Source organism: Falco peregrinus, chromosome 10 (genome assembly GCF_023634155.1).
Source record: "Falco peregrinus isolate bFalPer1 chromosome 10, bFalPer1.pri, whole genome shotgun sequence".
In the NCBI taxonomy this organism is placed as follows: domain Eukaryota; kingdom Metazoa; phylum Chordata; class Aves; order Falconiformes; family Falconidae; genus Falco; species Falco peregrinus.
The window spans coordinates 7,649,864-7,671,472 of record NC_073730.1 but is presented as its reverse complement, the minus strand read 5'-3'; the positions used below and the strand labels follow the sequence as shown (position 1 = coordinate 7,671,472).

At 44.0% G+C, this 21,609-nt stretch overlaps 2 protein-coding genes across 4 annotated transcripts; one reads left to right on the top strand and one right to left on the bottom strand.

Moving 5' to 3' along the window:
- Positions 1-495: 495 nt before the first annotated feature.
- CENPL (centromere protein L) lies at positions 496-4,811 on the bottom strand. Its single transcript, XM_055815016.1, has 4 exons — positions 4,674-4,811; positions 4,130-4,381; positions 2,848-3,390; positions 496-1,455 (listed from the first exon to the last, which is right to left on the bottom strand). The coding sequence occupies exons 1-4, from the start codon at positions 4,809-4,811 to the stop codon at positions 1,384-1,386; spliced, it is 1,005 nt and encodes a 334-aa protein (XP_055670991.1). The 3' UTR covers positions 496-1,383.
- DARS2 (aspartyl-tRNA synthetase 2, mitochondrial) lies at positions 4,810-20,605 on the top strand. 3 transcript variants are annotated; one of them, XM_055815013.1, is made up of 18 exons: positions 4,810-5,011; positions 5,220-5,339; positions 6,350-6,449; positions 7,835-7,901; positions 8,210-8,311; positions 9,488-9,583; positions 10,537-10,660; positions 11,297-11,343; positions 12,070-12,176; positions 12,965-13,034; positions 13,616-13,795; positions 14,570-14,677; positions 15,872-15,934; positions 16,115-16,267; positions 17,110-17,328; positions 17,794-17,904; positions 18,116-18,191; positions 19,721-20,605. In XM_055815013.1, the coding sequence occupies exons 1-18, from the start codon at positions 4,810-4,812 to the stop codon at positions 19,906-19,908; spliced, it is 2,133 nt and encodes a 710-aa protein (XP_055670988.1). In that variant the 3' UTR covers positions 19,909-20,605. The 3 variants fall into 3 exon arrangements, with proteins under 3 accessions (XP_055670988.1, XP_055670989.1, XP_055670990.1); XM_055815015.1 differs by adding an exon at positions 5,639-5,779 and having other exon boundaries at positions 4,932-5,339; XM_055815014.1 differs by lacking the exon at positions 5,220-5,339.
- Positions 20,606-21,609: the final 1,004 nt, after the last annotated feature.

The following is a 21,609-nucleotide window of genomic DNA, read 5'->3' as shown; positions in this document are numbered from 1 at the left end:
GGTAAGAGTTATCACTTTACAAACTGCAATCTTTATATGCAAAAATGATCCATTTTAAACATGTTTCTTTGGCTAATTCTGGAAATAGATTATTAAAAGCAGATTAGGAGCTAGGCATGCAATTATGTCATGTTAGGCAGTTACATGTTTGCATGGCTGGTGCATCTCACTGTTGCTGGGGAGAAAAATGAAGGATCTTTTTTAGCGATAGCCTGACAAATCCTAAAATTATGTGGTTGGGCAAAAAAGGGGAAAACTTGCATCCTTGCTCAGGGGCAAGATCACAGCACAAACTCATCAGACCTTAGAGATGCTGCACAAGTGTGAAGCCATGACAAGTGAATTACACAGGAAACTAGATTTCAAATGCTGCCACTGAATTACTTTGTAGGTAACAATTAGCAGTTTAATCAGGTAAGTTATAGTTGGAAATAAGCACCATACACTTATGTATTTAGGAAAAGTAAAGACCGCCTATGCATGACTAAGACCAACTTATTGGCAAAAGATGGCAAACATTTTCTTTATTTAGTACTGTAATACAAAAATCATAATACTCAACATGTACAAACTCTATTTCCTTTCTGCTCATTTAAGCTATAGCCACGCACTGTGCACTGGCTCTCTGAACTCCTACCTCCTGTAGCAGGGACAGATCTAATATAACATTTCAGCACCCGTACCTCCAACCCCAAGAGCTCTCCGGCCTAGAAGACTACAGACATTAGGCAAAGCACAATACAGCGTGCTCTTACACACAGGCCTTCGTTTCCTATTAGCTTGTCTGAGGACCAACAGGCTGGACACACAGGGCAGTTCTCACTCTCATGCTGTTCACCTTAGCTCAACTAGGACTTAGATGAGCACTTGATGACCATTGCCAACCAGTCATACTGTTCATAAACAACTTCACAAGCTAGAAGGGCATTTAGAAACCTGGATTTCTCTGCTTTGGTTTGTAAAGCATGCACCCTTTCTCAGGTGTGCCTGACTTTGGGCCCAAGAGTAGTTGCAGTTTAGCTAAGGCCAGTACAGCTTAGGCTGCCTAGGTATGTGAAAACAGAAATACCTATTAATAAGTTACATTTAAGAATTTGCAGTTTATCCCCTCACCCCTGGCTCATAACACATAAATGAACAGAGTAATTATGGTAAAACAAAGGTGCTTAAACTATTAGTTTGTACCCCTTCTTGAGGGCAGCATGTCTGCTTGCTTTTGCTGTGCATAATGTTGAATTACAGCTCGTTACAGAGTTGAGTCCAGCTTTGGACAGCCAGCATGAAAGGAAAAATGATGCTGCAAAAGCGAGTTTCCAGTTGGTTTCTCAGCATACATCTTCCAACAGTAAGCCTTTTTAGCATGAAGATTAGCTGAAGTTACTCTCACTGTATGTGACAGATTGCTAGTTCTGTCAGTAGCATCAGCACTCCAGTTAGGTATTGACTTTGTAGAAACTGCAAGAAAGAAAAAGAAGTCAAAACAAATTACAGTTGCCAGATTTCCACATCCTTAAATGGCTGGAAACCAATTACCAGGTGTTCCATGCGATTAGTCTGCTTCTCTGTTGTTTGCAAGGTACCTTTGTTACTATTTTGATCCTGGATATGGAGAAAACATGCATGCCTATCTGGTGCTCCTTTCAGAGCCCTCTGACTTATGCTCCTGTCCCATGTGAAGCAGAGTACTGTAGTCATCCCCTGCTGCTACTCCAGCTTTTTGGAAGGTGAGAATCCTAGCCCTCCTGCTCCTTTGGCTGCCTCCCTCCCTCTACAGGAAGGCCAGGAATGAGACTGTGCCCATCTCCTTGAATACCCCTCTTTTCCCATACTGAATTATGTCTGACTGGAACTTGTTATCCCCATTATGGAAGAGCCAGAACTGAGTTTACACAGCACACAGTCTAGAAGAGAACCCTTCTTCAGAAAGCCTTTTCAGCTGAGCATCTCTTCTGTTCACTTACCTGCAACGTAACAAGTTGTTTCGGTTCTTTTAAACTACAACACATAAACCCAAGCAATGCAGCACTAACATTTGGTGGTTTGCAGTTGTCCTAGCAAAGGCTGAAACTGTTAGTAGATGCTTCCCAGCAAAGCTTATTTTCTTTCATTTGATGAACTCATGCTTCAGGAAAGATGTGCAAGTGGGGTCCCAGTTACAGCCTCTAACATTCCCCTTGTACCCAGAACAGCGACATCAGTACGTCGTAGGCTAAATTGAAGCAACTGCATTTACATGAACTGTTCTGTAATTCAGAAGACCGTATTAGTACTCCTTTAAGAAACTTCAGGAAGGATTAATCCTCCATGGTTTTAAAGGCTATTATAGATACTGCTGCAGCACCTGTATGAACAGGGTTACAACTGAAGTAGTTCCAAGCAAGAAGTTTTGACTCTTACCTGTTGTCTTTTGGTTCACCCACACACCAGTTATTTTTACATAGCAGGTTAATTCTGTTTGTCTTCTGCCTGTGTCTTAATAACTGCAAGACTCAAAAGCTAATGAATATTTTCTCAGGTTTTTGATTAAGTCTGAGATATTTCTAAGCTCAAGTTTTGGCCAATGGGCAAAGAAACTTTTGTGTTCATACCACAGCTAACACACCTATTTCTGGCCCAAGACTACGGTTAGTAGCTTCTGCTGCAATACAGTAGTAAAATACTGTATCGATAGCTGCCCCAACTCCAGAATGAATTATCACTAATAAAAGCTGACAGTTTTAACAACTTCTTGTAGGAAATTATGCATGAGAAACATGACACCTTAATTTTAAAGAGGCATTCCTAGACAGATAGAGCTATTTTGTTTGTCCAGCATTGGTTAGGACAAGATGCTACTTAAAACCTCACCTTTATAATCCCATCACAGTGTGCTGAGGCAATTGCTGTAGAAACTTTCACCAGTTTTGTAGCTGACAAGTGGATCTTAAAGTGTCTGTGGAAGTGAGCGTAAAGGCAGTCCATAAAAACATCTACCTCTTCTTGAGTGATCTCTCCTGGAGTTTTTTGGATTGTGTCCCACAGAGCTTTTGCATCCTCTGGATGAATGGCATATGAAATATCCAGAGGCTGGGGCAGACTGGGGACAGAGAAAACGAGTTCTATGGCAGATGTTAATATGTCCAGTTTGCATCCAGTCCACATAGCGGCCATCCAACCGAGATTGAGAGGACTGATGGCTAAACGGCGGAAGCTGCAGTCAAAATTCTTCTGAAACCAACTTCCAACAATGGATGTGTAACTCTCTGCCCCATTAGTAAGAAACAGAGGTAAACAAGTGAAGTCTGGTGGAATTTTCTCAGAAAGATCATCTCCAAACACAGAGCAGAAACAGCCCGACCACACCAGTTTCTCTTCTGAGTTTTTTTTGGAAATTGGTGATCTCAAAGAAAGCTGGGATGGGGAAAAGAAGCATTTTTATGCCACACAACAAGTTTGATGCTTTTTTAGCCAAGATTTTTTTTTTTTGTTTTATGATTTCAAGTGGTTAGTAGATGTTTTTTCTCAGGATCTCACAGGCAACATTCTTTTTTGTAAAGCTCAGTTATTCAGTCTATCTGTTACATCCCTAAAAGATGTGTGCAATTCTGCTGAAAACTGGGAAAAGCACTTTTTACTTCATTAGGAACAGTCTTAAGATCTGAGTTTATGCTGCTTAATTCAGAAAAGCCAATCCATGCTATGCCCTATAACCACTGTCACACTGAACTTGGCATTTCAGTAGCGTCTTTCACTTGAGGCAAAGCATTTCAGAAATACTAACTAGACTTGAGCTCAATGGCCAGGAGGTAGGATTATGCCAAGTCTATTCAGGAAGCAAAGTAACTGCCCCAAGTTCTTGCAGTAAATTGACTGCTGAACTATTGTTAGACAATCTCACTCACTATCAAGGAGTTGAACTCACAACTGCAATTAAACATATCCATTGCTTGTGAGATGTTCTGTTCTAGTTAAAAATAGACAGGCCTCACTTTTATTAAATCTCAACAGATAGTACAGTAGTTACACCACACAGCTAGGGCTTAGCGTTCTGTTTCTTTTAAGAGAGACACAGCATTTTATGGCAGCAAAAGCAACTCGTAAAATGCTAGTCTTAATTACAATTATCAAAACAACTAGGAAGACTCCTTACCTGCACTAGAATCGCAGCCTGGTCTTGGTCAGTACCTCTCAGGTCTGGAAGGCTGGAGACGGCCACTTTGATGTCCAGCTCAACCCCTACTTCCACCGCCAGTCCCTTCTGCTTCTCGGCAGCGATGAAAGCGCTGAGCAGCCTGGCATAAGCTCGCAAATGGGCGCTGGAGAACCTGTACAGGGGGGTCACGCTGTACAAGGTCCACTGTTTGTGCAGTAGAAACGCCGTTCTCCGGGGATCTGCGTTTTCCTAAAAAATAAAAAAAGAATAAAAAGTTAAAGTCATACGAAAGCCCAACAGGCAGGGCCAGCCTCCCCCTTCGGCGCTGCAGCCGGGCCGCCCCCCGTGCCAGCAGGGGCGGTTTTCCTGCCGTGGGCGCGGTGTCGAGCGGGGGCAGCAGCATGGGGGCGGCGGGGTACGGAGGGGCGGCAGGCTACGGAGGGGAGGCGGGCCGGGCCCGGCCCAGGGCCCGCGGCGGCCCGGCTGAGGGGGCAGGTAGGCCCCGCCGCCGCCATCGCCCCCCCCCACCACGGCGGCCTACCAGGGAGCGCGGCGCCGGCGAGAGGCCGTGGCTGCTGAGGCTGAGCCCGAACTGCCCCTGCGTCCGCCCGAACGGCGGCCCCCGTGAGAGCCGCCCGAGGCTGGGCAGCACCCGCGAGCCCCACTCCGCCGACTCCATGGCAGCCGGTAACAGCCCCCACGCCGCTCCCCGCCGGGAGCGGTTTGAACACCCTTCCCGTCAGCCCCCGCGGCGCGCTGAGCGGGGCGCCGCCCGCTGCCGCCATCTTGGTGGCGGGCGGAAGTGGGGGAAGCGGGGGGCGGTTGGCCGGCGGGCTGAGGAGAGGCTCCTTCAGCCTGGCTGCTCCGCTGCGGCTCGGGGTGAGGAGATCTTCCACTGACGAGCCCAGGGGCAGCGGGTCTTGCGGTGGGGCGACCCACTTGTTGGAGCTGGGGACCTTCCCCCTGCTGCCGCCGGTGGGCCAGGCCTGCTCCGGGGAGAGGCCGGGCCGGGGTGGTTGGTGCTTTCTCTCCTGTGTTTTTACCTCTCACGGCTCGGAGGTTTGTGATAGACTGCTGTCTGGTTCAGGTGCTGGCTGTAAGATGGCCCTTCCCCGGCTGCTGCCGCCGCTGGCCCGAGGGCTGGGCTGGCCGGGCTGCGGGCGGGCTCTGCACCGGGCGGCCCCTGCCTCGGCCCCGGCGGCGCCAGGTGAGAAAGCAGCGTTTGCCTTACCCTGCCCTCTCCCCTGGGCTGTGGTGGGGTTTTTTTCCTCCCTGAGACCCAGGTCAGGGTAGTCTGCATAGGCAATTAAAGCTACACTTGTGATAAGCTACTATAAGGCAATTAAAGCTACTCTCTTTTAAATGTCTTCTTTAAATCATATTTTAATCCTGTTTTTTTGGCATCTCAAGGTGAATTGTAATTCAAAACTAGTTTGTCTAATTTTGGTTTTGTTTTGGTTTTTTTTCTTAGCTTTTGTTTACTTCTTGACCCTCTTTCTTCTGTAGCACACAATCTGTAAACAGGGGTGGCGGAATGCCTAACACAACAGCTGGAAAACAAACCTTTGTGTCTACTTTTTTAATTGCAAAGGCTGTGATGAAGGTGGCAAGGGAGATGAGTTCACATCATTATATATATCTCTCTAGGTAATAGCATCCTTCAAATTTCTCTTTGCAAGGTGAATCTCTGCCGTGTTCTGTAAATGCTTTTATAACCAAGTCGTGGTGCCAGGCACAGTGGGGTCTGTGGAAAGTCTGTAATCATGGTTCAGGCCTTTAGTCAGTAGTTGCAGATAGGAAACTGTTTCATTTACACCCATGTGGTGCATGTCAGTATGTTTCAGTCTCGGCTTGTCAAGCCCTCTTTCTGCTGTGTCTTCTGGATTCAGATTTGGAATTGTCAGCGTGGCTCAGGACTGATCTGTGGCTTTCCCTTCCCTTGCCCCTGAAATTTGCAGGGCAACAGTTTGCAGCAAGGCTGTGTTCAGATTTCTGTATGGAAGTTTGACTGAGACATAAATAGTTACTCTAAAGGATTTGTTTAGAGTAATTTCATATTGTATTAATGTGTTATAGCAGTTGTATTGAGCGTATGTGAAGTAACTTCTTTGTATATTTCTAAACTAGATTGAGGGGAGGGGTGTGTGGGGGGAACTCTGTAACTTTTGTTTCACTTGTCTGTAAAAGCCATGACAGATTTTACTGTTCTTGTTCAAGACTTTAATAGCTTTGTCATGCGGACCAACACTTGTGGGGAGCTGCGTTCTGCTCATGTGGGACAAGAGGTCACACTGTATGGATGGGTTCAGTACCAAAGGTAAATGCATACCAAAGTGAAAATGGAGATGCTTATTTGCTAGATCCAATGTAGGCTCTAGGCCTAGATTCAAACGCTTATTTTTATGCTTCAGGTTATCTTTTCATATCCTGCATTAGTAGCTTCTGAAGTGAGTATACAAGTTGATAACCGTGCCAGATCAGTATTTAAAATTTCAAGAGTTTCATACAAATCTTAATTGATTCTCATTACAACACTGTAAAGCAGTTAATTGCCCTTCCTGTATAGGAGAGAAAACAAGTAATAGCATATTTGTAGCAATTTTAACAGTTGTGAGCAAATAACTTTTTTTTTTTTTAATATATATAGCGTCCTTAAATTTTAAGCAAACAATGTTGTTTGTCTTTTCAACTACAGCATGTAGTGATGCATGTTTAAACAACCCAAGCTTTGGTTAAAAAAGAAATATTAAGAAATTGTAGTAAGTGGAGGACGAAATGAGAATTCCAGTAGGAATATTTGCTATAGGTGGTGTGATATAATCGCTCCTAATAGTGTTGAACACTTTGTAAATGTAGGGTGAAAAGCATGTCTGCATACAGCATGGAGAGTGTGCCAAAATGTTGCGTTCCTCAGTACGTGTTTGTATCGTTCAGATAAGTCCTGTGGCTTTGATGAAATTAGTTTGTATCAAAAGCCATTTTTTTCATTTTGCAGTCCAGAGAAGCTGGTTTTATCCAGCATTGTTCTGCAGCGATGGTCCGCATGGATTGTTTTGTTTGTTTTCTTAGGAGGTCCTGAGCATCTCCTCTTTGAGCAGTCGTGGTTGGAGTTACAGGAAACAGTTAGGATTATTGCAGTGTGATTGTTGTGCTCTTGTTTTTAAAGACAACTAGAGCATGTTCCATTTGACAGCTTCTTGATGGAATGAGTACAGTGGTAGCTGTGTCTGCTGCAGCTGAAGAGATCAAGATTTGCGATTCTGTGTCTAGGAGTGTGCATTGTTCATGTGAAACTTTATGGGATGAGTGTTTTGAGGTTGGATATTTTTTGTATCCATGTCAACTTTAGTTTTACTGCTCATGTAAATGTGTTTATACATATAAACAATCTGAACAATGTTTTCCAGCAGGAAATTGCTGTATTCAGAATCCCTGCTCTATATGGATTAACGTTCAAGTTAAAATCCTGACTCCCTTGTTACTTTCATATTGTCTGTCTGTGGCGGGGCAAAATCTGAGACAAATTGCTCAGATTAGATTCAGGTGTGGGCAAAGTATCTGTACACACATTACTTGGAAATACTTTGAGATTAGTCACAAGGTACAGAAAGTAGCTAGTTGCCATGTGCTTTGGCTTAAAAAGCGGAAGACTACTGAATTCTTGAAAACACTGTCTTTCCTTTTGTGTTTTTCGTGGATCAGACAAGGCCTGTTTCTGGTTTTGAGGGATTTCCAGGGACTGACCCAGGTCATCATTCCACAGGATGAGGTAAGTGCTACCAAAATATGAGTGTCTCTTTTTTTTTTTTTTTTTTTAATTTTATTTTTTTTATTTTCACTTTGGTAGCTTGGGTCCAGCAGACACAGAAAGCAGGATAAAGTACTTTGTCAGACTGAGTGCTCTGACTCACAGGTACATGTAAGCATTATGAGAGCCCTACAAGAGAAACACCAATGCTGTTTCCTCTGGCTTACGAGGAGTGATCCTAGATTCTAATGGGTTGTTAAGAAATGAGGCCCTTGAGCATGGGGCATCTGTCCTGTTCTTTGAATTTCTGAGACATTATCATCTTGCAGGCACATTCCCATGTGAAGAAGCTCTTGTCTGATGCCCCAGCAGAATCCGTTGTACGAGTGACTGGAATTGTGTCCCATCGGCCCCCAGGGCAGGAGAATCCGGTGAGGTTGGGGTCTCTCAGGGGTTTTATTCCTTGTGGAAGAGAGCACTGGATTATGGTGGGTTTTGTGTCACAGCTTTGCCATGGGGCCTGGGTGTGTGACAGCCTATCCTCAGATAACGTGAGGTGAAATAACTGCTATGACATGTAACTCAGGAGAACCTCAAAGCACACTGAAGACACCTGTGAACTGAATTGTATTCCAGCCCTTAGAAAGGATAACAGCTAGCTTTTTCGGGCTTTCACAGTGGTCGAGTATTTCTTTGTCTTGAAAATAAGTATTGTCATCACAAGCCCCATAGCATGTGATGACCTATTTCTCATGCAGAATAGCTGTTGCTGTTCTCATTGTATATGAAACGAAGGTTGAATAATTTTTTGATGTTATGCATTCCTCACTCTCATTGTAATCAGCTGTAGATAAATCTGTCAGGATGTATGTATCCCATCACTGACAGGCCTGAATAGAGAACCTGGGTTTATGACCATAATTTTTTTTTTGCTCTGACCACTTATAGATATCCATAAAGAATGCAGGCTTAAAGCAATGCTTTTATTTCTTTTAATAATTTATCACTTTGTTGGAAGGTTATATGTACTTTCCCCTGCTAAATAGAGGAGTTTTGTAGGATCAAATGAACTTTGTGGACCAGTGCTAAGTGGAGGAAAGTGTCTGTTCTCCCTTGGGATCTAAGAAAAAGAAAACCAGTTCGAAGAACTGGTGTTGACTTGTATTAAGGACTGATGGTGATGTTGCTAATATACACTGAAATGTCTGCAGCGTGGTTTCATTGAAGCTAATTGAACTATCTTGTCCAAATGCATGTGCCCTAGAAAGGTCTGTGCATGACTGTTCCTCTGTGCTCAACATGTCCTTCAAGGCAAAGGAAAAGTAATTGTATTTCTGGTAGAGATCAGTATGCTACTGGGAAAGAACATGCCATCTTTGGTGAGGTGACTTGTGTTTTCTGAACAGAAGGGAAATGTGGGAGAAATCTGTCCTTGAGGGAAGTTCTCAGAGTTATACTGTGTTAGAAGGTGAGGAGGATAATCACATGGATTTCTTCACACACACACACACACACACCCCCCACACCCGACCATCTGTGAAATACCTTTATTCAATTGTTTTCCCTAAGTTATTTAATCTATTTGTTTTCTTGCCTTTTTGCTCCAGAAAATGCCAACAGGGGATATTGAAGTGAAGGTGGAGACTGCAGAGATCCTAAACTCCTGCAAGAAGCTACCTTTTGAAATCAAGGATTTTATCAAGGTGTCTTTGGTTTTTCCTTCTTTTTACCAAATTGGTGGCTTTCCAGTATGTTGGGAATTTGCCCACTGTGATGGCCAAATATCTACGGGCTTTGTCTGGTTCTGCCAGCTCTGCTTTGGGGAAAGGATGGTATTTAAAATAGGGGTGCTGCTTGTTAGCTGTGAAGATGTATTTCTAATTAAGAGTTAAGCAGAAGACAAGGCTTGAATGATTCCAGTGCACAGGGTTTTCAAATGTCACTGTAAGAACAGATGGTAAAGGGAAGAGTGAAAGAAATCAGGCTATGCTAGCTTTTTTGAAAGTGTGAAACAGAACCTGCCAATGCGCTGCTGTGTTTTAAGGCAAGGGTGCCTAGTCTCGTCTGGACAAGTAGTTAGTCAGCTAGAGGATTTTCTTCTGTAAGTAGGCAGTCTTAAAAGAGATTTTAGTGCAGGCTTCGTGGAGTAGAGTGGCATTGCTGTTTAATTAAAGATATTCTCTGTGCCATTGAAACTGGAACTGATATGTAGGTGTTGGAATTGGGAGCCTGGATCCTGTTCCTTCTGTGTTGTGGCTCCTGGACAATTCCCATCATCCACACTACTTTAGTTTTCCTGTTTGTAATAAGGATGTGTCACCATTTAGTTATTCCTTTAGATCTGTCTATGATACCACTTCTCTGCTTAAAAATAGCAAGGAGGACTGCTACAGTCTGTTGCAGTGGACTGAGAATAGAGAGGGCTGAAATCCTGAGCTTTGAGGTAGTTCTTAGGACAGTAAATGTCTGGTTTGGGTTTAAGGTAATTAAGGTGCATGGAAACACTCTCAGGGGCTGGTGTTTGTCTGTGTAGGTTGTCGCAATAGGGCAGCATCCTTTTTTAGATTCCTCCTTTTGTCCTGTGGCTTTAGGAGCAGCTTCATTGGACATGCAATTTGAATTTTGTTTCTTAATCCTAATTATCTCTTATCTTTAGAAATCAGAGACCTTACGGATGCAGTATCGCTACTTGGACTTGCGTAGCTTCCAGTTGCAGTATAACCTGCGGTTGAGATCACAGATGGTGATGAGGATGCGGGAATATCTGTGTAACCTCCATGGTAAGAAAAGTGCTTGAAGAACAGTGCAGCACACATCATCTTAGCCCTCCATTCTGTTTCCTGTTGCTGGGAGAGATTGCCAATCAACTTGCTACTCCAGACTGGTCCCGCTTTAGTAAGGACGTGTCTGTTTGCAGTGGGGTCTTTAGAGGGATGTTGGCAGGCCTGAAGAACAAAGTGTGTTGAAATCTCTTGGCATGCTACCGACCAGTTGTTTCAAATGAGCTATATCCAGTGAGAAAAGGCCTCTGGCAGGTAGTTTCCCTCTTTTGGTTACCCAGCTTGAGGCATGTCAAAAGGATGGATTTCTTATAGGCCTTTTGCTTATCTTAAAATCGGGAAGTCCTTTTTGGAAAAGCAAAGCCTACTTAAAATTGGATAATTAACAGTTTTTCAGCCTATATGGAGTCCTCTGTCATCAACCGTTCTGGCAGGACATCAGGGTAGCTCAGAGCCTTTAAATCTGTCATTACACAAGTTATTCTTAGAAGCAGCAAAATCTGTAGATTTCTAAGAGGCTACATGGTGTGCTAGATCTGTTTTGCAAACTAACCCTGCTCTGGCCTACTCTTGTGTCATACTAGATCTCCCTGCTCTCAGCATATTCTGTGTCTGAAGCATGCGTTTGTTCCTCAGGGTTCGTGGATGTAGAAACCCCAACGCTCTTTAAGAGAACCCCAGGGGTATGTATTCTGTTAGTAACGCATTTTAGCCTCCTGCGATTGCACAGGCAGTTAGTTCATGGTTGAATTATTGTCAGTTGCCACTTGGCCTTCATTGCTGTTCCCTCGCAAAGTAACAGCTTGTGCAAATTTCTGATATGGTATGTGGATCCTTTTAAAAGTAGGTGGAGTGAAAGTGGAGAGGTGTCTTAATTTTGAACCTTCAAGTGAATAAAGCTTCTGTCTTTTAGAGTGAATGGGGGGTGTCAGCCCTGTCCTGGGACAGCCAGATTATAAAACCAAAAAGTTTCCTCTAAACACTTTCCCCAGCATTTATCTCTTAACTAGTAGGTTACTGCAGTGGCACCACTCAAGTCACTTTAATTTCTGAGTTTATATTCCTTCCTTTCATTTCAAAAATAATCGGAGGAGAGCGCTGTAGCCCAGTAATTGTTGATGCAGCTAACACATGGAATTCTTGCATTTAACCCCCTGTCTTGGATGGTATGTTGTTATGCGTTACTCTCTGAGCAGAAAGTGGAGAATCCTCCTTTGGGATATTTTGAACCAAGTTGGTTAATAGGTTGGGGTTTTTTAAGCGTAGTGTACAAACTGGTGTTCATCACAAGTGGGATTTCATAATGGGGAGAAGAGGTCCTTTCCTCTTGCGCTTCTAGTCTGTGCTCTCTGTTGGGAATTGAGGCCACTTTTTTGTTGAACTGTGTAAGCTTTTCATTCTCTTGTTAGGGAGCAAAAGAATTCCTTGTGCCCTCGAGGGAAGCAGGCAAGTTCTACTCTCTGCCACAGAGTCCTCAGCAGTTCAAGCAGCTCCTCATGGTTGGAGGCCTGGACAGGTAAGAGTTTCTTGTACTCCTGTTCTCTGCCTGTCCTGTCCAGGGCTTGCTTGCTTTGATCTGTGGGATTTTAGATACTTCCCAAAAGATGTACTGCCAAAGGTTTTCTGTTTTGAAGAGGGATCCTTAAATACTTAGGACTTTACAGCTAGGCCAGGCCCTTTGCCCCCCAGCAATAATGCCTCCCAGTAAGGGGAAATATATCCTGTGTGAAGGCTGAAATCTTCACTGTTTTTTTTAATGTAAACTTGATCTGAAGCACAGTCTGCCTGAAGGGCAGAAAATCTAGTGTGTGATAACAGCCTGTTCAGAGTAATCTATAGAACTAATTGAGCTGAGGCTGAGCAGCTGGGCTGAGACAAGGAAAGCGCGTTCTCAGGGTGCATGAGTACAAAGCTTTTAATTAGGCTTGTTTCTTCAAAAAGGGAGAAATTGTTCATAGAGTGAATTGTAGGCCAGGTCTTGACCATGAATGAATTTTGCATGGCTGTTAGTAAGAGTCCAAGTTTGGAGCAGAAGGTAGGAAAAGGGCTTGCTGCTGGGACACAGCTCACCTGCTAACCTCCACATGCCTCTGGAAGATAAGTTGGAGGTGGATTCAGTTACTTCCAGTCAACGTTGTATATTTTTGAGGGGATGGGAACAACCAGGGCTATGATCATCTGCTGCAAAGGCAACTGAGCTCTCTTCTTTTTACTTTTTCTTCTTTTTTTCATGATCGGTCCTATAGCCACAATTTAATTTAGGATACTTCATAAATTGTTATCTAAGTACAAGTACTATTGCAGGTACTTTCAGGTCGCTCGCTGCTACCGAGATGAAGGTTCACGGCCTGACAGGCAGCCTGAATTCACTCAGGTAACCAACTCACACTACCTCTCAACCTCCTCCTCAACCCAAACAGCTTGTAGCTGTTTTCCCTTCTGAAGACTTGGTTTCTGCTAGCTTGTGTGCTGCTTGAGGGGTACAACATTGTTTGCTGTGTGTTTCACAGACCCAGCCCTTTGAAGTTAATGTGGGACATGCACAGAGTGGTTACTGTCCTTGGCTGAGTGCAGGGTCCCAGGTGCAGCAGATGTGGGAACTGTGTTGCAGTCATGATTGTGCTTGATGATGCAATCTCCTCTGGTCCTCCTGGGTCAGGCGTCCGATTCCTCAGCCTTGAGATCCCAGGCAGAGTTAGCCTGGTTCATTCAAGGCTTCTCCTTCTGTCCTTGTCTTCATTACGTTATACAGTTCTCTGAGGAGATTGTTGCCTGAGTCATCAGGCTGTACGGAGACCATAAGCACATCCTCAGTGTAATACAGACATGCTATAATTTCATGTAGTATATTGTTCCTTGTTATGCTAACTTTATAGTCAAGAGCTTCTGCAAATAGCAGTGCAAAGGCAAAACCTGTAGCTAATATGGAATCCCCCTCTTGTTTTCTCTCTTAAGATAGACATAGAGATGTCATTTGTAGATCAAGCTGGGATCCAGAGACTAATAGAAGGCCTCCTGCAATATTCGTGGCCTGAGGAAAGAGGCTCCATTGCAACTCCTTTCCCTTCAATGACGTATGAGGAGGCACTGGCTGCCTATGGGACTGATAAGCCAGACACGCGTTTTGGGATGAAGGTGAGGATTTGCCCATTGGAAATGTGCAGCTTTTCCTTTCTGTTAGTATTTTAATAATCTTTGGGTCATGTATATGTGATTGGTTGGGGTACTGTAATTCACACAAGGTGTCTATCCCGTCATTGCTCTTTATACAGGTAATCATCTTTTGGGAAAGAGAGGGTTTGATTTAGTTAGCTGTGGAAAATATGTTTGAAGAAAAATTTTTGAAAGATAGGACTGTCTTAGGAACAGAAGCCCATAAGACATCCAGTGCTTTCACCTGCTGCACTCCAAAGCATACTCCTGGTGAGCACGCTTCACGAGATGGGCTTCTCCAGCCTGCTAGTGGCCTGAAGATAGTTTCAAGATACTGCAGTTGTGTGCATACACTGTTCCTATATGAAATAAGAGTATGAAAGTACAAAACAGGAATATTGACAAATGTATTAAGAAGAACAGTGCTGAAAAGCAAGAAAGCTTCTTGTATTTTGCTAGGAATTAATTATGGGGATTTCTTTTTCTCAGTGTACGGTTCTCCTCACTGCGGTAGGATGTCATCATCTCAACCTTAGGTTTTCCTGGCTGTCTTGCATTTCTGTTTCTGCAGTGCTGGACTTCCTAATGGTTATTCCAGCTTGGCCCCATTCATTTCTTTCTGTGAACAGTCTGATTTCTCTAAGCAAAGGAATGATGTCCCAGGGAATGGTGTTGAAGGTGTTAAGACACAGGTGCAGGATTTCTGCTTCATGTTTCTACCACCACTGATTTTCCCTGTGAATTCTCCCTTCTCAGATAGTGGATATCAGTGAGTTTCTACAAAGATTGGACATTCAGTTTGTGCAGAACGCACTCAGTTACCCACGTGGCACTGTCAAAGCCATTCGTATCCCTCAGGGAATGGTAAGTGATGCTTTCACATACTGCTTGTGGTTTATGTGAAATAAATAATATGCTGGTTTGAATTTTTTCATTGGTATGGAAGTGTTTCTTTCTATTACTGGGGGAGTGGTGCCCTTCAGGGAATTTGGGATTGATTGTAACTGATGTCAGGTTGGGCTGAGTGGTGTTAGAATGGAGATGATCAGGTGACAGGAGGAGGAGAGGAAGAGAATATTGCTGCCAGATCCCTTGAGGATAGGGAAGCTTCTCTGGGATTCAGCTTCCTTTTGTCAAGGATGGCTTCTGATAATGCATCTCAAGAAGAAATTATGCCCTGTGGCAAGAGATTGAAGTAGAGCCAGGTGTGGCCCAGCTCTGTTCTGGGCTAGTGAGAGAAAGGTCAAGTGGTTACATGCCCTTCTCATTTTTGCTTTTGCTGCATTTGTGGGCACAACTGTCTGGTAACAAGAATGTCATTGACCAAATCCAAGGCCAACGATAAATGTAGAAGATTGACACAGCTATCTATTTTGGCAGGGAAGCAGATTTAATTCTAGCTGTGGGCATCTTTGCAGCTTGGACAGTATGGAAAAAAAATCCACTAAACACTGTTTTATTTGGGGAATAGGATTTTCTGACTGTTTTTTTCTTGGAATTCCTTTAGTTTTAGCACAAAGTGCAAGTTACTGGCTTCCCACAAGAGGGCACTAAGGTGTGTGTTTGAGCAAAACAAAAGTGGAAACTCGAGCCTCTAAACATTGAGTAGCTGAAGAAATCAAGGTCTTGACACAGGTCCTCATTTACTGCGTTTCTTTTCCTGTGAGAGTCAGCCCAGTTGGTTTCCCTCTGTTCCTTCAAACTGGGCTTTGCCTTTGCCATGGATAGTGTGGTGTTACAATCTTGTTTCTGCATGGTACAGGCAGTTAGCTGACACGATCTGACTCTGACCATCTACATCTGATTTGTGAGGAGGAAGAAAAACTGCAGCCAGATATGCAGTCTAGAGGGGCCCCTGCCTGAAAGGAGCCCGTGGAGAAGATGCCCAGCTGCAGCCTAGTGCTGTGGGCCCTGTCCTTTTCCACAGCCCTCAGAAGAGCTTGTACTAGAAACAAAAGAACTTGAAGTTTGGAAACAACTCAGTCGGTAGAATTGAATCCTGGGTAGGCTTTCCGTAGATTTTGCTGATGTTTGTGTTTTGTCTTGCTCTTTCCTCAGAGATACCTTAAAAATAAAGATTTGGAGTCATTAAAGGAGTCTGCAAAATCCCAGTTTAACCAGGTAAGACAGAAACACTGCTGAGGCATTGGAAGTGGTGAATGACAAAGTGTGTATAAAGGCACTTACAGGCAGAGGAAGGTAGAAGAGCAGTTTTTAATAGCGGAGTCAGTGCCTGAGCATGTGATGCTTCAAGACAAGAGAGGGCAGCACTGGACTGAACATATTTTTGTCTTTCTTTAGGAAATCATGGAAATTATCTGCAGGCCTGATGGAAGCTTAAAGTCTCTGCTTACAAAGTTTCTTGATGAGAAGCAGCAGTCAGAGCTTATCCAAGCACTGAACATGCAGGTGGACGATGTGGTACTGCTGGCAGCTGGTGAACACAAGCAAGTGGTAGGAAGCATTTCTTGGCTGGCTGTGCGAGTTGAATGTTGCTAATGATGGCTTTGATGTTATCTGACCTTAGTCTAATTCTTCTTATTACTAAAATAGGTCATAATCTAATTCTGTATTTCTCTGGAACAGAAGCTATAGCAATAGCAAATAATTCATGAAATATACATCTTACTTTTATTTCCCCTAGTCACATTCGTAACTGAAATGAAGGCTGGAATAGAAAAGAGCAACAAATCAGTGCCTCCTTTTCTCTCACTTAATTTTTAAAATATCAAACAGATTGGAAAACAAGGTCAGCTGGGTAATTTTGTCTTCTGTAAGTAGATGACAAGAGTGAAGCACAGCTGCTTATTAGCAGCAGTGATGGGAGATTCTCTCCCTACCCGTCTCTGTATTCTTGCGAGCAGATGTTGTTTCCAGGCATTGGTTTATGACTAGGCATCATGCTTTTCTTGATAGCCAAAACTGTCATATTCTTTTTCTGTGCCTTCATTTTTCTGTCAGCAAAGTACAGATCTTACCTGTGCTCCCTCAGTTAATCCACACTTGTCTAGAGCTTGAGATTAGTCTATGAAGGATCTGTGAAGATGAAACAGTTGGAAGCAGATGGACTGTCCAGCTCCTTACTTGGTCTTTGTCAAACCCTGGAGCTGCTGCTGCCTCAGCAGGAAGGTGATATCCTTCAGGATACAAGGCAAAAGTGTTCAAGGCAACAATACATTACAGTTGATGCTGTCTGTGATATTGCCTTTATGAAACACTCCTTCCCTGGTCGGTGTTTGAGCAACCTCCCTGATAATAAAACTGTTGCATCTCATTCCTTACTTTCTCTTTTGCAGTGCTCTGCACTAGGAAGCCTACGGTTGGAAACTGCTAACCTCCTTGAGGCAGCTGGGCTGGTTCTCCGTGATCCTACAGCTTTTCACTTTCTGTGGGTGGTGGATTTTCCCCTTTTCCTCCCAAAGGAAGAGAATCCCACTGAACTGGAGTCTGCTCATCACCCCTTCACTGCCCCTCATCCTTCAGATACCAGCCTCCTCTATTCTGATCCCACAAAGGTAACTAATCTTGTGTCTGTCATGCTGGCTTTTCTGTGTGTCATGGAAGACTAGGCAGATAAGAGCTGTTTTTAGTTTAAAAAGAGATGTTTCATGGAACTGACTGCATTATTGTACATGTTTGTTTGCAAGAGATGCTTCCAGATTACACTGAGTGGCAAATATACGTGTGTGCCCTGACAAAAGGGATTTGAAGGCAACAGTGGTGAGGAGCCTTATGTTCTGACCCATCCCATGTTGCTTCAGGTTTTGATCAACTTAGCAAAAGGATTTGTACTGTTCCCACATCTGTCAGCCTCAGTCCATGCCTCTGGTAGGATTGGTACCTGAACTTCAAGGGACGATTGAGAGAGCAGTGTAGTATGTCGTGGCTTTGTTCCCGGTGCCTGCTGTCTGTGTGCAGGTTGTGGTTGGATGCAGCTGTGCCCCAGCCTTGCTAAGGTGCTTGTTCATGTCTTTCTGCAGGTCCGTAGCCAGCACTATGACCTTGTGCTGAATGGCAGTGAAGTTGGAGGTGGCTCCATCAGAATTCATAGTGCAGAACAACAGCGTTTTGTGCTGGAGAAAGTGCTGAAGGTAACACCTGCAGAGGTCTCTAACATTCTCTTGGAGATTTAAAAGACTGATTAATTCAGATACCCATTCCAAATTCCCAAAGAATTTGTGCTTCTCAAGTAAAGAAACGTAGCTCCTAGCTCTGAGCAATGGATGACTTCACCATACCTTCACCTTACATTGCTAGCAGGAGGAGCATTGCTTGTGCAGTGTCACTTATGTAATTTTGCAGGAGAATTCTGAGGTCCTTTCCCATCTGCTTGAGGCTTTGGATTTTGGAGCTCCACCTCATGGAGGAATTGCTTTAGGTAAGTGTTCTCTAGCTTTCCAGATGCAGGTGTCTTGTGACCATTTTTTCCCCCCTTCGTTAGATCCCAAGAGCAAGCCTCATGCTTGTTAGTCATGTCTCCTGACAGAGGTGGCTGTTCTGGGGTTGCAATTTGGCACACCAGTGTGGTAACATTGTGGGCTTACACTGTGCTTCCATCTCTGGCTGCTTTGTAGAAGGAAAGAGGTCTCATCATTAAGTGCAGAATATTTCAGTGTTCCTCCCCAGCCTCAGAGTGATTTAGTTCTTACGCAAGGGCCATATCACATACTGTTGGCTCTAAGGATGACTCTTATCAGCTGTTCTACAAATAGTGTATTCATTAAGATTAGGTCATACTTACTCTCATTCCTGTGCAGCCAGAACAGGATCCCTGTACTGCATGTCCAGAGGCCTGGGACAGCATGGTACTTTGTGTTTCACACCCTGGGTCACTGTCACAACCTTGCCCTCTGCTTCAATCTCACTTCCCTTCTTCCATATCTGTTTTGCTCACTAATTTAGATAATGTCAGATTTTTTTCTCCAAGTACCCTGCAAATTTGCGGTTTTAAAAAAGAAAAACACTCTCCTGCTACAAAAAAAAAAAAAAAAAAAAAAAAAGGCATTTTAACCTGTGGTCTTCCAGTGTGATTTCCCTCTGTTCAGTCATCCAGAGCCTTTTGTTCTTTCTGAATTCCTCCTAGTTGTTGTAATCCTTCAGAACTGGCTGATGAAGAGCATTGAGCAGTTAAGCAGAGCCCTGACAGTGTACCTGCCTCTTAGCTGCCCTGGTTTTGTTACGCTGCTGTGGTGGTTTAACCCCAGCTGGCAACCAAGTGCTGGCTCACTCTGCTCTGCTCCCTGCTGCCCCCCTGCCTCCCCCGAGGGAGGGGGGTTGAGTTAAGAACAATTTAATAATTGAAATAAAATAAAAGAAGCAATAATAATAATGAAAAGGAAGCAGAAGGGGAGAAGAATAAAATCCAAAGGGAAGGAGGGGAAATAAAACCAAGTGATAGACAATACAGCTGCTCACCACCCACCGATCAATGCCCAGCCAGTCCTCAAGCAGCAGTCTGCAGGCCCTGACCAGCTCCCCCCGGTTTATATACTGAGCGTGATGTTCTGTGGTATGGAATAGCCCTTTGGCTAGTGCAGGTCAGCAGGGCTGGCTCTGTCCCTTCCCAGTTTCTTGTGCCCCTCCAGCCCTCTTGCTGGCAGGGCCTCAGAAACTGAAATGTCCTTGACTTAGTATAAACATTACCTAGAAACAACTAAAAGCATGTTATCAGTGTTATTCTCACACCAAATCCAAAACACAGCACTGCACCAGCTACTAAGAAGAAAATTAACTCTAAGCCAGCTGAAACCAGGACAGCTGTCTGCAGAGGTGCTGTTTCTGGCTTGCAGGCCTTGGTGTGTTGCAGAAGTTTCTGTAATATTGAAAAGCTTGATTTTGGTAGGGCCATATCCAGTATTTGCTAGGGCCCTAAGTCAAGTGGTTCACCAATTTATTTTCTACTTCTAGGACTTGACAGGCTGATCTCTCTCATCGTTGATGCTCCAAGTATCCGAGATGTCATTGCTTTTCCTAAATCCTTCAGGGGACGAGACTTGATGGGCAATGCTCCAGACTATGTCACTCCAGAAGAACTAGAGCCATATCACATCCAGGTTTCCTGGCCCCTTGCAGATAAAGAGGCAAAGAAAAACTGACTTAAAGCCAGTGGTGTAATGTAAGCTGATCTGTTTAACCAGAGGTGGTTACAGCTTCTGAATACTAGAGTTCAGTTCTGAAAACATCAACTGGCAGTTTCAGGATTGAATGGGAAATAGATAGCTCTCTGATAGGAATTCACCTTTGGGTTGGTAATGGGGAGAAGTAGAAATGCAAAAGAAAAGAACATAACTTTAGCATAGGATATTGAAACTGTTGGCTTTGAGGTACGATATTGGAGGGAAGATGGGATCTATTTTATTTTTTTTATTCACTGGCCACATTTTACATGTCCCTTGTAAAGTATTATTCCTCCCATCTGGCGGTGATAGTGTCAGCTTCCCTGGCAAGGTGGTTTGTATTCCTGGTGATGGTTGAATCTGGGGATTGTTACAATAAAGCAGTGCTGTGCTGGGCCAAGAGCTCTGGACACTTCACAGCAAAACTTTAGTGCAGCCAGCAGCTTGTCTCATGTTGCAGGATACAAGATCATCCAGAACTTGCCATGAGGAGTTCACATTCAGCTGTGTTCTCTCCTCAAAGAGAGGGAGGGAATTGTTCGTAATGTTTGCAACAGTTGTCTTAGTAACGCTAGTCAAAGAGGTGATGATCTGTCTTCGGGGCCTGTGGTCCTGGTGCTTTTCAGCACACTAATTCTGAAGTTTGTATGTTTGTAAATAAAGTTTATCAAGTTTATCTGACCATGTGGTTTTGACTGAGCTTGGCTTTGGACTTTCTCTACAAGAGCAAGCTGCCAGGTTTTCTTTTTTCTCCAGGAGGTGAGAACTGTGACAGCATAACAGGGTTGCCAGTCTTCTGTAAATTCTGCCAGGTTCTGCAAGTCTGCTGCTACAGTGGCGAGTGAGGCAGCACCAAGTTCCTCACAAGTAACTGTTCATTCCTGTCCCGACCAGAACAGCTATAGTGCAGGAGTGTACAGAGCAGAGCACCAGCTCTAGCAGCATCCTACCAGACCAAGCTACTAGTGTTAGCAAGCCGCCTGCAGAGGCACTCCCCTAGGTGGTGTTAACTCCGTTTGGCTTGGAGCAAGCAGAGAATTGGTGTGGGAGGAAAGAAGGAAGGTGAAGAAGCTGAGGGAAAAAGAAGGAAGAGGTTACCTGAATAAGCTGGGAAGATGGTGCAAAAGAAGGAATGGGAGAGCTACTGTGTCCCAGTTGGGCAGAACAAGCAGGAGGCATCTCCTAGTGCAGAAGGAAGACTGCAGTTCTTGTCTGAGCTGATGCTGAACTCCAGCTGTCTGCAGGAGATCCTATCCTGCAGGTTCTAACAGATTCTGGGCTGCTCCAAGGGTTATCAGCTAATTCAGCCTCCACGTTGTGGGATATCATGTGGTGGTGCATACTGTTGGGTTGGTTGGTTTTTTTAAAAAAAACCTGGACTATCCTGTTGGTAAGAAACACTTAAGTGAGGTCATCTTAAGGTTGGTTGGTTGGAGTACTTTGTACAGACTAAAAGTACCATCCATAGACAAGTAACAGTAGAGCTGACTCGCTGCTGTTTTGCAGATTGTAAGATGGAGCTCTGTGTGTGGAAAAGAACTGTTTCTTATATTATGATTGCTATCGTCAGTCTTGGAGCATGACTGTTAAAAAAAGCCAGAAAACCAGCACAATCCTGCGTATATGTTCACATTCATTCTAGTCAAACACTATGAATACCTTAGTTTTTTCCCTGAGCTA